This window comes from Grammomys surdaster, unplaced genomic scaffold, assembly GCF_004785775.1.
Source record: "Grammomys surdaster isolate TR1022 unplaced genomic scaffold, NIH_TR_1.0 133, whole genome shotgun sequence".
Classification (NCBI taxonomy): Eukaryota; Metazoa; Chordata; class Mammalia; order Rodentia; family Muridae; genus Grammomys; species Grammomys surdaster.
In genome coordinates, this window is record NW_021604591.1 from 15,293,055 (window position 1) to 15,306,730 (window position 13,676).

The following is a 13,676-nucleotide window of genomic DNA, read 5'->3' on the forward strand; positions in this document are numbered from 1 at the left end:
GGCGGTGGTGGCGCACGCCTTTAATCCCAGCATTTGGGAGGCAGAGGCAGGCGGATTTCTGAGTTTGAGGCCAGCCTGGTCTACAGAGTGAGTTCCAGGACAGCCAGGGCTACACAGAGAAACCCTGTTTCAAAAAACCAAAAAAAAAAAAAAAAAAGAATCTCTCTCTGACTTGGAGAAAGGACACCCTCCTTGCTAAGGATGAGGAATGCCATGGCAGGGCCTTCCTAGTTTTCCTTAACAGATCTCTTCCTCCTTTTCCTTCCTTCTCCCTCTTCCCACTCAGTAGACCAGGCTGGCCTGGAATTCACAGAGACCTGCCCCACATCTGCCTCCTGAGTGCTGGGATTACTGTTCTTTTCTCTCATCTTTCTCTTGTCCTCCATCCTTCATTCCTCTCCCATTCTTTTCTTTCTCGTCTTGTCTCTCCTCACCTTACTCTTATCAAAAGACTCACTGGACTCCATCCTGTACAACAATGTTGCAATGTGCTCCTTACCTGGCCAGCCTCACTGAGCTTTGACTATGAGGCCCACAGTGTATCTAACTCTATGCATTTGCTATTCTTTTTAACCTCTACAAGTTCTTGCCTGTCCAGTGGTTACCATCATTATATGCATTGCACAGGTAAGACATCGAGTCCCATGAAAGGTAACTATCTGACTTAGGGTCACACAGCTAGCACACGACACAGGTGAAGGCTGTTTCCACAGTTTATATTTTAGAGTTGGAGGCATGTATGTTACTTACTGAGAGAAGTTGTCTGGATTTCTAGTGTATTTAATCTTTAATTCATATTGACTTGAGCTTTCCAAATTTGAGGGGCTATATAAGGGCCTATGAGTCGACACAGCCATCTCTGGGCTAATGAGCACCTGTGACCAACTCATCAATTTAGAAGGAAGGTCCTTGAAAACCAAGCTATCCTTTGGGCTGTCTGCATTTTACTGGTTTCCTGGCTCTACCCTAACAAGGTGCCACATTCAGGGGCCTAATACAATAGGAATTATCTTCTCACAGTTCTGTAGGCAAGACGTCTTAAACAAAAAGGTGTTGGTTGAGTTGGTTTCCTCTGGCTACTTTGAAGAAGAAACCACTTCATACCTCTTTCCTTTGGTGGCTTCAGGAAGTCCTTAATACTCCTTGACTGGCAGCTGTGTCACTTCAGTCTATCTCCAGGATGACATGGTGTACTCTCTGCATATCTCTTCATTTTCAATCTCTTTCTCTCTATTAAGATGACAAACATTGGAATTAGGACTTATTTAGATCCAGTACTGTGGAGAGCATGGGCCTATCAGCTGTAAAATTCTTGGCAATTAGGATATACACACAAGATTTGTCTTTTAAATATGCTTGGTTTATTCAGATAAACATTCCTTGTAATATTACACTAACATAAAAGTAAAACAGATATCACACCAGACGGGAAGCAGTTGTTTGGGCAAAAAATGCTGCTGTAAGGGTCCCGTGGGGAATCTTCTTCAGTGAGAGTGTTTTGGAAACTTATAGGCTAGTATTAACACAAAAGACAGAGAAGCTGTGTTCCAGGCATACAGCAGAGCGATCTTAGACACCATTCCCAAAGATCTAGTTTTTGAATCATTTCAGTAGCTTTGAGCTATCATGTCTCACAGTTTGGAGTTGATTCACTAGCACGTCAATGCCGCCTTAGGTGTAGTTCATTAGCATATCAAGGCCTGTCCTGGATTTAGCTCCTATCTGTGCTGGCCTGCCAGGGGCTTGCTTCTGAGGTTTAGGTCTTATCAGATCTACCTGATGACATCTCAGTCATGATATTATGTCAAGTCACACAAAGTGGTTTTTCATTAGTTACACAAAATAGTTTTAAAGTTATGTCCCTAACAAATACGATCTCATCTTTGATGTAAACTTCATCTTCTTTGTCCAAATAGTTATTTATTGCATAATTATAGTATAGTGCCAACACTAAGGATTTGACATTGGTGCAATGGGTGAATATAGTTCAACACCATGTTATCACATATCCAAATGTGTGTAACCACTACTGAAATCAGCACAGCGATTCTGTGACCTCGAAGATCCTCCTTGTGATGTCCCTTTGATTGTCACATCTGTTTTCTTATCCCTAAGATCTCTAGATCCTAGGATCAGTGATCTGTCCTCTATCTCTCTAATGGTTATAATTTCACCAATGTTAAATAAAAAGAATACGGCATGTGACATTAGATTATATTTTTTTCACAAAGCGCAAGGTTGCTCAGAATTATATAAATGCTTAAGTGTATTCTTTCTTCCTTTTTATTGTGGGCTCTGTTTTAGATAAGACTTTCACATTTATATTTTTGAGGAGCCTGATTCAGCATACAACATTTATTTTCTCTTGTTAGGGTCCTGATGGGTCTGATTTCAGAATCTTGCCTCTCAGAAGATGCATTTTGAATTCATAGCCAGATTAGAGGCACTGTTGTTTGATAAATTTGGTTCCCAGAAATGAGGGAACAAGGTCATGCTATTTGAAAAGAAATATTAAAAAAAAAGCAACTCTAAAGTTTCAAAAAGTGGATAATAATGTACATTCTCAAGAAGTAAGACTGCAGAGTGTTGCCCTATTCCATGTGGTGACTGTCCTTTCTCACTATCCTAGTGTGGACTGAGAAAGAGAAGGAGCAGGAAAGCTGGACTGCAGCGAATTAACTGGGGGGAGGGACACTAACTTATTACTGCTGTACCTCTTTCAGAGTGTAGGCTGAGAAGAACCTTAGTAAATGTGTATTGAGTGGATGAGCCCACGAGGGACTAAATGCAGGGACTCCAGGAGTAGGGAGAGGGTAAAAGTCACTGTGATGTATCCTCTTCCTTCTCTAATATAACCTTTGATACGTGGGCTCTTCATACCTGAACAAAATTACCTATATCCTTTGAACTGTTGAAGAAGGTCTCTTATATTCCATTTTATACATGGCTATTTCTAATTTGATGGATGGAGGAAGAGACCCCAAGGAGGTATCATGTGTTTGAATCATCCGTTTTGTACTTTGAGCTTTGGAAGGCAGAAGGCTCAAAGAGGGCTCAAGGCAGCAGGAGATTTGATCCTGGATCCCCTACTTATTGTCTTTCTGGCCTTGACCTATGATTTATTCCTGTTATCCTCTTTTAAATATGCACTGGGTATTAGATATTTCTTTAGGTGAAGTTATTATGAAGTATAAAACATATACAGGAAGAACATAGATCCCAGTACCACAATATTCATTTTCATAAAGTGACACATTCCATACTGAGAAATAGAACATTCCCCAAACTCTGAGTTTCCATCTTGCTACCTCAAAACTTATGTCTCTCTTAATTTTTAATTTTACCTACTTTTAAACTTACATGGATGAAAAAAAATACCCAGATGGCCTCTTCTGTGTTTGTTTTGCTTAATATTATGTTTATAAGATTAAACTACGCTATTGTAGTTTTATTTTATTAATTCTCCTTATTGAGTAATAGCTTGATTATGAACATATCATAATTTAATCGTTTGATTGTATCCAGTTTTAGACTTTCATAAATGAATCTCTGAACACTGGTTGCTTCTTAAGGTTTCTGATGTACAGAGATAAGCACGTAAGAGTGGATGGCCAAAAGTAGGTGATGGTCAGTTCTCAGCTTTGTAGAACCTTTCCCAAATTTTGATGTATGTATTTAATCTCACAGTGAAGCAGTTCTTGAAATAGGCTGTGGATTGTGCCCAGTTGCCAATAGCAGATAGGAGTCAACTCATATTTAAAAACTTAGAGAAGGCCTAAGAACCAATGAAGCCCAGGTACTGTGATGGGCTTCAAGATTTTTCCATTGCTTGCTCATTTAGATTGTTTCCTCTTCCTGTGATAATGAATCTCCATTGCTTTGGGAAGTTTTCTGGGTAGGTTGAATCAGCTTACAGAATATGTGCTTGTAAACACTGTCCCCCTTCAGAACTTTGATGACTTAGGAGAAGATAACTAGAAACTATGTATGCCTCCTCAAACCTACCATGACCCAGAGAAATAAGCCATGAATAGTACTTGTGAACCTTAGAGAGGACTGCCATGTCATGGACAGTCAAGCAGGGCATGTGGAGGGTTTTGTTTATTGTTTAAGTGTGGTGGATTTCAGGGCAACTAAACATTTAACTTCTTTAGAAAAGAAACTGGAAAAACAGCTATTAACCACCATGTAGTAAGAAAGACAGAGATCTCAAGTGCAAAGATTCACTTTATTCAATATCTTCCCCAAATATTAGCATGATAAAAGCCAAGGAAAGGGAGGAGGATGAGGTGGGGAGGTTTGGAGCACTGCAACAGTGGTAGGTCTCTTGTGGGGAAGTCTCCAAGACCTTAGGAGGGAAGATTAGATGGAGCTGGGAGCAGGTGGTGGCTTCAAGACCTTTGATTCTAACACTCATCCCTTTTGAAGCTCTTGGTGATGGCTGAAGTCGATGCTTTATGAGTGACCTCACAGGCATAGAGTTTATGTCGTTCATACTCCTCCTTGGTCAGTGTGAGGGTGCTGCTGAGGCTGTAGGTGCTGTCTTTGCTGTCCTGATCAGTCAGACTGTTCAGGACACCATCTCGTTTTTCACTGCCATCAATCTTCCACTTGACACTGATGTCTTTGGGATAGAAGTTGTTCATGAGGCACACGAGTGAGGCACCTCCAGTTGTTAACTGCTCAGGGGATGGTGGGAAGATGGATACAGTTGGTGCAACATCAGCCCCTGAGGAAAGAAGCACAGAAGATGGTATGAAGTAACAAGGAAGGTCTCCCTTTCAGTGCATTATGTGTGAACAGTTATGTTATAGACAGACACACAGAAAAGCACACTTTTCCCTATAGATTAGGATCAATGAAGCCAGGGTCCAGATATATATAATCTTGTTGGTTTTGAGTTATTCTCTAGTTCCTAGCTACTTCTCTAATTGAGTCTGACCCTTTGAAGCTATTCTAAGTCTTCCTTCTATTGTCTTTCTTCCCTGAAAACTACGTTCTTCTTCAGCTTCAATAGTTCCATGCTTCAGACAGAGACACCAGACCAGTTTATCTGACATCCCTGATGTTTGAGAGTCTGAACATACAAACATGTAAGGTAGGAGCAGAGGTTGGCTTTCATTTTCTCCTGCCTCTTCCAGGAATTCTCTGATATCAGCCTCTCTATGGCTTCCTTTGGGGTGGCCAAGCTAAACCTTCCTTTGATGTGGTATAGATGAGGCCTTAAGCCAGGGTCTATGTTTGGGTGGGTGTCCAGAAACATTCTGAGCACTCACCAGACCCTGGTTTAATGGTCTGTAACCACATGGGACAATTTTTAGCCACACCAGAACAGGTCAACTGTAATCTGGGCCACCTGCCTGGGAGGAACTGACAGGCTTCACTTCTGACCTTAAGCAGCTGCCAGATGGCTTCTCGGAAAGCCCCCTCTGTTGAGATGCCAACTCTTGGGTGACAGAGGTAGTAAAAATGAAAACTGAGAGTTCTTTACCAAGAAAAACAACAGAATTATGAGTAGTTTTTTTCCCCTTTAAATAAATTAATAGTTTTAAAAGGAGTTGACATCATTTTAAAGTAATTAAAAGTGGTTAAATAACTTAAATGACTCTAAAGTAGTTTCAAGAGTTTTAAAGGGTCCTTAAATAGTTACCTTTGCCTGGGGAAGGGTCAAACACAAAAACAAATTAATAAACAGTTTTCAAAATTATGGGATTCAAGTGGCTGAGTTAAACATTTTTCTATCACAGAATTAAAATATTGGGAAATATGTTTATGCTAAATTTTTATTAGTCATATTTTTGTGTGAAGAAAAATACCCTACCTAACCAGTTAAAATCACATCACAAATTTATCTTATTTTAACCAATTAATATGACTTATAATTTAATGGAGTTTAATGAGAGTTTGCTGGTTGTAAATTTTACCTCCAAAGGATTATATCATTAAGCTTTTAATATAACACTGGATAAAACAGTTTACTGCCTTTCCTAATTCCCTAACGGAAAACTAAAATAAGGGAATATAAGGATAAATGCATTTCATTTCTGAAGTCTCCAATAAGTCACCCTTTCCTTGTTTTTCTCACGTTAGTGTAGTGTCTGTCACATCTCTAGTCTCCTCAGATTAGTAGCTCTGTTCCTATCACTATGCCTCAGGAAAGTGGTCCACGCGGAGCAAAGGATGCTACCGCGATTCACGTGGCCCTTAGCGGCAGGGTGAACTCCAAGCGGCTGACATGGCCGCGAAGTCACCCGTTTGTAAAGAAGAGATTGTAGACTGTTTCAGCCCCTTGCTGGTGGCATAAAAATACAAGTGAGTAATAACTGGGGAAAGCAAAGGGCTAAGTGTCTTACAAAACAGTGGCCATTAAAACATATAATTTAAACCCAACTGTATTTCTACTATTATAATAAAAGAGATCATTTCAAATTTACATTCATGTAGAAATGAGACAAAAAACACCCCTGAGCTGTCTGTCAAGGACTAGTTCCTACAGAGTCTTTCATTTTGACATTTTGTGACAGATTTTAGACTTTAAAAATCATACCTCTTCTGGTTATTCAGTAAGCCACCGTTTCTACATGCCAAACTTTCATACTTTCAAACACTTTACTGATTTTCATTTCAGGGCATAATACTGATTTTTGTAGTCATAAAAAAAAAATAGGAGACAAAAAAGAGAAAGCAGCCTACGGCTCACTCAACTCCACGATCCCACATGTACTGCAAAGCTCAAAACAGTCTTTGTGGAAACTCAACACAAATGAATCTGCTGTTCTCAGAGCTCCAAGCCCTTCTTTCATCTGCACAGTTTTCTTCCTCTGGGTCATTCAGCTAATCTCAAAAGCTTCGCTTCCACATCCATTTCTGGAGCTGAACTTGACTTTAGCCTATTTCTATCCCGAAGTGTGCTCATTCCTCTTTTCCCCAAATCTCCCACTTAAACTTCTAGAAGACCACGCTACCTGCAGTCAGACCCAGATCTCATTAACTACTTATGTTTACTCTCCGGTCCAATCTCTTAGACGATGACCATAGTATTAATTACTTTCTCCTCAATTAAAGCCTCCTTTTTTACCCCTAGTCTCAATAGCTTGATAAACAGAAAATCTGCCACTGTATGCCAGGTCAACTGATAATGAGCCCTCTCTGTTTTCTCAAGGTTTTCTGAACTGACTTTAATTCCTAACATGAAAACCTGTGTCTTACACATAAAAAAAGATGTGAAAAATGTACTTACGTTTTATCTCCACCTTGGTCCCAGCACCGAACGTGAGCCACAGTGAGGACTCTGTCATGCCCCCCTCTACAAAAACCTGCCTGCGAAGCCAATCCAACTAGATGGGCCAAATTCAGAGGAAAGCCCAACTCTTTCTTCTCCATTCCCCTTACAAAACTGGTCTCACAAGTCTAACATGAGGTTTTCCCTCAGCTTTCACACTATTTTCTGGAGGGGGGGGTCTTCTATTGATGTATAGGTTGCCAGGAATGGCTCATTTAGCCAAAATGCCACAAATTCACATAAGTGAACCAACAAAACCAAAATGTCACAAATAATTGAGCAAAAATCTACTTACGTTTGATTTCCAATCTTGTCCCACTTCCGAACGTGAATCACAGTGATTCATGTCAAAGCCCCCCCTGTACAAAAAGCTGCCTGAAGTTGATCCAGTGAGATATGCCACGTTCAGAGAAAAACTGTTTCTTTCTCATTCCTCCCACAAATCTTACTTTTCTCCACAAATCTGATGTGAGGTCAGTCTGTTTGCTTAGCTTCTACACTAACTAGATTTTTGGTTCTCTTCTATTTAACTTTTGGGTAAAAAGAACAGTTTATCATATAAATGCCACAAATTCATACAAAGTACAAAATGGGACCAAAGCTTCACAAAAATGTTGAGCAAAAATGTACTTAGGTTTTCTTTCCAAGCTGGTCCCATCACTGAATGTGATTTACAGTGATTTACTTTAACTTCTACCTCTGTAAAAAACATCCCTTAGTAGATAACTATCCCTCTTCTCTTAATTTAGTTACTTTGGTTTAGAAAGCCTAGACATTAGCCACTGGCCAACCTCCCACGGAACAGTTTTCTCTCCTTAACACCCGATCCCAGAGTGGAATTTGTTACATCCCTGAAATCCCGTTAAGAAAAACACACAACAAAGAACAAAAAGTAACATGGTTAGACACAGTGAACAATCAGTTGAGAAAACTACTTACGTTTTATCTCCAGCTTGGTCCCAGCTCCAAACGTGTACACACACTGGTTTCCCTTCACTCATCCCCCATACAAAAACTGAGCATGGTCTTCTGAGCACCAAGCAAAGGTTTTGTCTAGAGCAGCTACCCTGCTTCTTTGAGCATTTCTGAAACTATCACTTGTTTTTAATTATTACGCTGACATTCATTCTCCAGAGAACATGTATAGCTTATTCCCAGCTTTGCTAATGGAGTTATTATGTATCTTTGCCCGGGAGAATGCCAGAATTTGTTTTCAGAGTCAGATTTTATACATCACTTTTAGACATAAAAGCCACAAGACATAGACAATGAAAGAAAGAGAGTTTGGATTCTACTTACGTTTGATTTCCAGCTTGGTGCCTCCACCGAACGTCCACCACAGTGGTAGTACTCCATTGTCTGGCTGTACAAAAACCCTCCTCACTGAAGAGGAACCGAGCACTGGGTCAGCTGCTAAGACTTAACCCCCTCTCCAAGCATGCGTGGAAGCTCTTGGGCTTCTCTGACAGAGAAATGCTAGTAGGTGAGACTTGAATTCTTAGAAGATAATATATTTCATTATTATTACATACAATACTACATATTATATCTTTTTCTTTAGCAGCATATCTCATAGGACTGCTTGTTTTTTGTTCATTGAAAAATAAAGAAAGAGGCTGGAGAGGTGGCTCAGCAGTTAATAGCACTTGCTGCTGTTCCTTAGGACCTTAGTTCCCAGCACTGTGAGCAGCTCACAACTGCCTGTAATTCCAGCTGCAAGGAATCTGACACTAGCTTCTGGCCTCTGTACCCATCAGTACATGTCATTCACTCACACATAAATAAAATAACTTTAAAAAGAAGGAAAACAAACAAATTGAATAGCCAATTCTTTGTAACTTTTCCTGGGCTGAGTAGATGGGGGAGACTTCTGCAAATTATAAACTTTATTTGATATTAACTTAGAACTCAGTAGCATTTCTTAGTTAATAATAACTAAGCCTGTCTTTCTATTTGAACTCCTTTGCTTTAATGCTGTTTCACAGAAGGTACATGAAATTATATCTATATATATACTATATATGTATCTCAAGATTCATATCCTTTGGAATTGAGTTTTGGATGACATATGAGACAACAGCAACCATCAACAAAGGAGAAAAATAAGCTTTTACTCATGAATTGGTCTGTTGTTACAGGACAGGTAAAGCTCAACTCTGATGGAGATCAACCAAGTTCATGATACCTTTGAAGTTAGTGTCCCCATAGAAACCAATTAAAGACTCTCAAAGCTTGCTTTGAGTTTCAGCTTCATTTACTACAGTCTTGTTTCGCTGGTAACCATCCATTCCCATCCTCTCCCTATCTCCCCAAACTCCTTACAATTCCACCATGGCCTCCAGCATTTACAAGGCGTCTTCTCTGCTTCTGAACACCCTGTCCTCCGTAGGGTAGCACAGAAATAGCTGTCCTTCAAGATTCAGCCCCAGGATTCTTTCTACCAGTGAGCTGGCTTTATAGATAGGTTGTTAGGCCTGTAGAACCTATTTGCTCTTAACAGCTAGTAAGATGTTTGCTATTTCATTAGCCAGGTTTTTGGGAATTCTGGTCCATTATATTTAATTGACAAGCATCCATCAGACATTTGGAGAATAAATGAAAAAAAAAGCAATAAAAAGTCAATATTATAGATCAGTGATAGCAAACTGCAATAGACAAAAGGTTAGTACTGACCACTACAACAATCGACTTTCTTAAAGAAATTGCAACTCTAACCAAGATTAGAGAGGCCTATTTGTTTATGTTACTAGGGGTTTTGTTACTCTGGAATGATGGATTCTACATGTGTTTCACCAGAAGATGGAGAAAGAAAAGAATCAAATTGGAAATAGAAAGAAAAGAAAAATAGTCAATAAAAATTAACTATGTAAAATAGCTGATGATTTCAACCAACATAAATCCTAAAGAGAATGAGAAGTGTTTTTTTTTTCTGTAGTTATGGAAGCGATATCAACCATAAAAGTTGACATTTGTTGAGAACTTATAAAATGCCAGACATCATATATGGCTCATTATATTTAGCTACCCATAAGACTCTATGAGCTAGGAATTAATATTGTATGCCCATGACATTGAAGAAGAAAGCTTAGACCTAAATCTGCTGTTTATGCACTTAGTGCACACATATCAGAGTAGATGGCAGGGACAAAATCACCTGATAGGAGCAGCATGTATGTGAGAGAGAAAACACTGGAGTAGGAGGAAGGAAAACCCCTTAGGCCATCGTGGGGTGGGAAATGAGGGCTGAGCGTGCCCAGATGTCTGTAGAGACTGTATTGTTTTGAAAAGGTGAAAAGAATAGAAACACCAAATATCCATTGATAGGAATTTGGGTAAGCTGATCAATGTAGAAGACAAGGAACACAGATCAGTTAATAAAAGGAAACTAAGTTTCTGGATATTTTAATGAAAATATGGGGGCACTGGATACTACAAACAGTCTGACTGTAAAGCAAAGGCTGTAGTACAGGCTTCTTCTAGAAGACTGCACAAGCTGTGCCTAGAGGTTTCCCCGGGGCAGCGCAGGGGAACTAAGGACACAGTCCATCCTCCTGTCTATTATATATATGCCTTCACATTGCATATTGGTCGATTGTTATATTTGTTTATTTTATAATAGTTCACTTTCTACATCCATTTTATAGTTGTCAGAAACTATTTTAAATTACAACTTAAAATGTGTGCAGAGAGTACACCACAGAAAAATGTAAATTCTGAGGTTACATTTTTCTTTTCCTCAAAAAAAATTTTTTTTAAAAATATCTTTAAAAAGAGTTCAAAAACAGTAAAAAGCCTCTCTGGTTCTGCATAGGAGACAATTTTTTTCCAAACAGAGAATAGGGGACTGTAACATGGGAGTGGACTGCATGAGCTGGCAGCATAAGAGAAACATGTCGCACTAAACAAGATCTAGTTTGATCTAGATCATTATAAAGCCATGTTTGGTCACAGGGTGGTGGCTGATGGGTATGGGATTGGGATCTCTACTCTAGAATTGGTTGAAACCTTTAACATGGAATTCATTATTTGCAGGCAAAAGATGTGTCAGGAACATTGATGAGGCTCTGCTGGGATCCATGATCCTATACAGTGTCTATGTTGGGCATTGATTGGTCTATTGAGGAAAGCCTAGGTATCAATAAGACAACCTGTGTGGTTCCTGGACTTAACGCACTAGGGTAACGGGAATAGAACTCTGGGGGGAGCATTTCAGTAAACTCATCCTTAATGCTGTATCCCAATTCTCCCTCACCAAAGTCAAATAAATCCTCAGGGTAATTTTTGACCTGTTTGTGGAGAGAAAGTGAGATGGGGAAAAGGAGGGAGAGGGAAAGGGAACCAGTAAGCATAAAAACACATCTTTAAATTATCCCAAACACAATTCACAAGCTATATTAGTAACATCCTTAGGTATAACAATTCCAGAAACATGTTTTTTTTGTTGTTGTCATTATTAAGTAATTTTTCCATCATTAAACAGTCTTTTAAGGGAGGTTTTTTTTTTCATATTAGTAACAGAGAGGATTATCCAGCATGTCAGAAACACCAATTTTGTTCTCTGCAAAATTTGAGGGATGTTGGCTTCCCTACCTGGCACTGGAATATTCTTGTCTGAGAGCTGCCTTGAAGTCTCTGGTCCAATATTTTTCTTCCCAGTTTATCAGTCACAACGGAGTCCTAGTCAGTTCTTGCTTCAGATGGACTTGTCTTTGGGTAGTAAGTTACCATCGTAAGAGATAAGCTGGTCATCTTGGTCAGGAAGGAGGGAGACAAAGGAGGTCACTTGAGGATGAGGTGCTTCCTTATGCCTGTTTCCACTTGTCCCTGAAGAAAGGCACGTGGGCACAAGTCAAGTCCTTCCCTGCCTGTGCATGTGTGCATGTCACAACATGGCACAAAAGTCTGGTCCCAGTCTGGAAAATGAAGATGTGTTTCTTGATTTCAGAAGGACATTAGGCTACAGCCATTTTACTTCACATGAAAGAGAAACAGTAAGTGGGCCAGGGTTTACTAACCTCGGAGGGGCTAAGCCACTGAAATTTACATATTAGCTGCTGTGGGTTCCGGCTTATTCTTTAAGTGTTATAAACCTAATTCTGAGCTCTCTGCCTTCCCCCATGTGTCTACCACTGACATATTGTGTTTGGTTGTCTTTGCCATTCCAGTTTTGTTTCCAAGGTGATGTGACTTGGCATATATATATGTTATATTTGAATGGCCTTCTTTGAATAGCTCATTGAGGAAGAAGATGGTAAGCTAGCTGGTTTGAGGATGTTTTGTCTTGCTAATAGACTTGTAAGGTTATGTGTGCTAAGTAGAGGAAGTTAAACATGAAGATTAATCTACAGGGAGCTCTAGCAGTAGTCACTGGATAGAACGAAAATACAGTTACATGCATCCCTAATGTAAGAGACAAGATCTGTACATAAGCCTACTAACTTAAGTGATATTTCCAGGCAGGAATAAGGTATGGAGTCTAACTGCATCAAGATGTTCCAGAGAGGGCTGTGGAACCCACCAGAGGAACACTTCTGTTCACATGCATGCTCTGGGCAGCCAAGGGTTGGGTGTGTAACTACTGGCAGTGAAGCCTGGGAACTGAAGAAATTGAAGAAGAATGTAGAGATTGGCTGAGGTCTATGGACCCACCGGGCTATAACCTCATCTCCCTGCCTCCACCTCTGCTTGTACCTGTACTTTCAGTATCCACTTTCCACTTTCACACTGCATATCACCTCCCCTCCCCTCTTCTTTTAGAGCACTTTTATTTACTTCGGTGGGTCACGGTCTCCAGGCTCCTGACCCCTATCTAAACTCCCACATAAATACTCATATACAGAAATTAGAAGCTGGGATCTGCTTATGAAAGAGAATTTTCCCCCAGTTCTACTTATTTTACTATCTTACTATATGACTGGATAGAACCCATAGTGTGGACGTCAGGCTGATCTTACTTCTTAGGTTCTGTGTCTAGAACATCAGTAACATGGATGCATAAGGATCTCTAGCAGGATATAGTCCTTTGGACACATGTCCAGGAGTGATATAAATAGGTCTTATGGTAGTTCTGAGTTTAATCTTTAAAGAAAACTTATACTTATTTCCATGGTGGCCACACCAGCTTACATTCACACCACCAGGGAATGACAACTCCTCTTTTCCTTCATCCTTGTCAGCATTCACTGTCACTTCTTTTCTTTTAAAAACTTTTAATTGATTTTTTTTTTGTGAGTTTCACATCATACAACCTAGTCCCACTAATCTCCCTTTACCCTCATATCTGCCCTTTGCCCTTGCAACCTCTCCCTTCCTACACACGCACACGCACACATACACACACAGAGAGAGAGAGAGAGAGAGAGAGAGAGAGAGAGAGAGAGAGAGAGAGAGAGAG

General features: G+C 39.9%; 1 gene segment (V, D, J or C); it reads right to left on the reverse strand.

Annotated features, from left to right (window-relative positions):
* Window positions 1–4,209: 4,209 nt before the first annotated feature.
* LOC114616845 overlaps window positions 4,210–13,676 on the reverse strand; it is a 35,776-nt gene continuing 26,309 nt past the window's right edge. The window contains 2 exon segments of the V gene segment in view: window positions 4,210–4,729; window positions 8,582–8,619. Of these exon segments, the coding sequence occupies window positions 4,407–4,729; window positions 8,582–8,619 (361 nt within the window).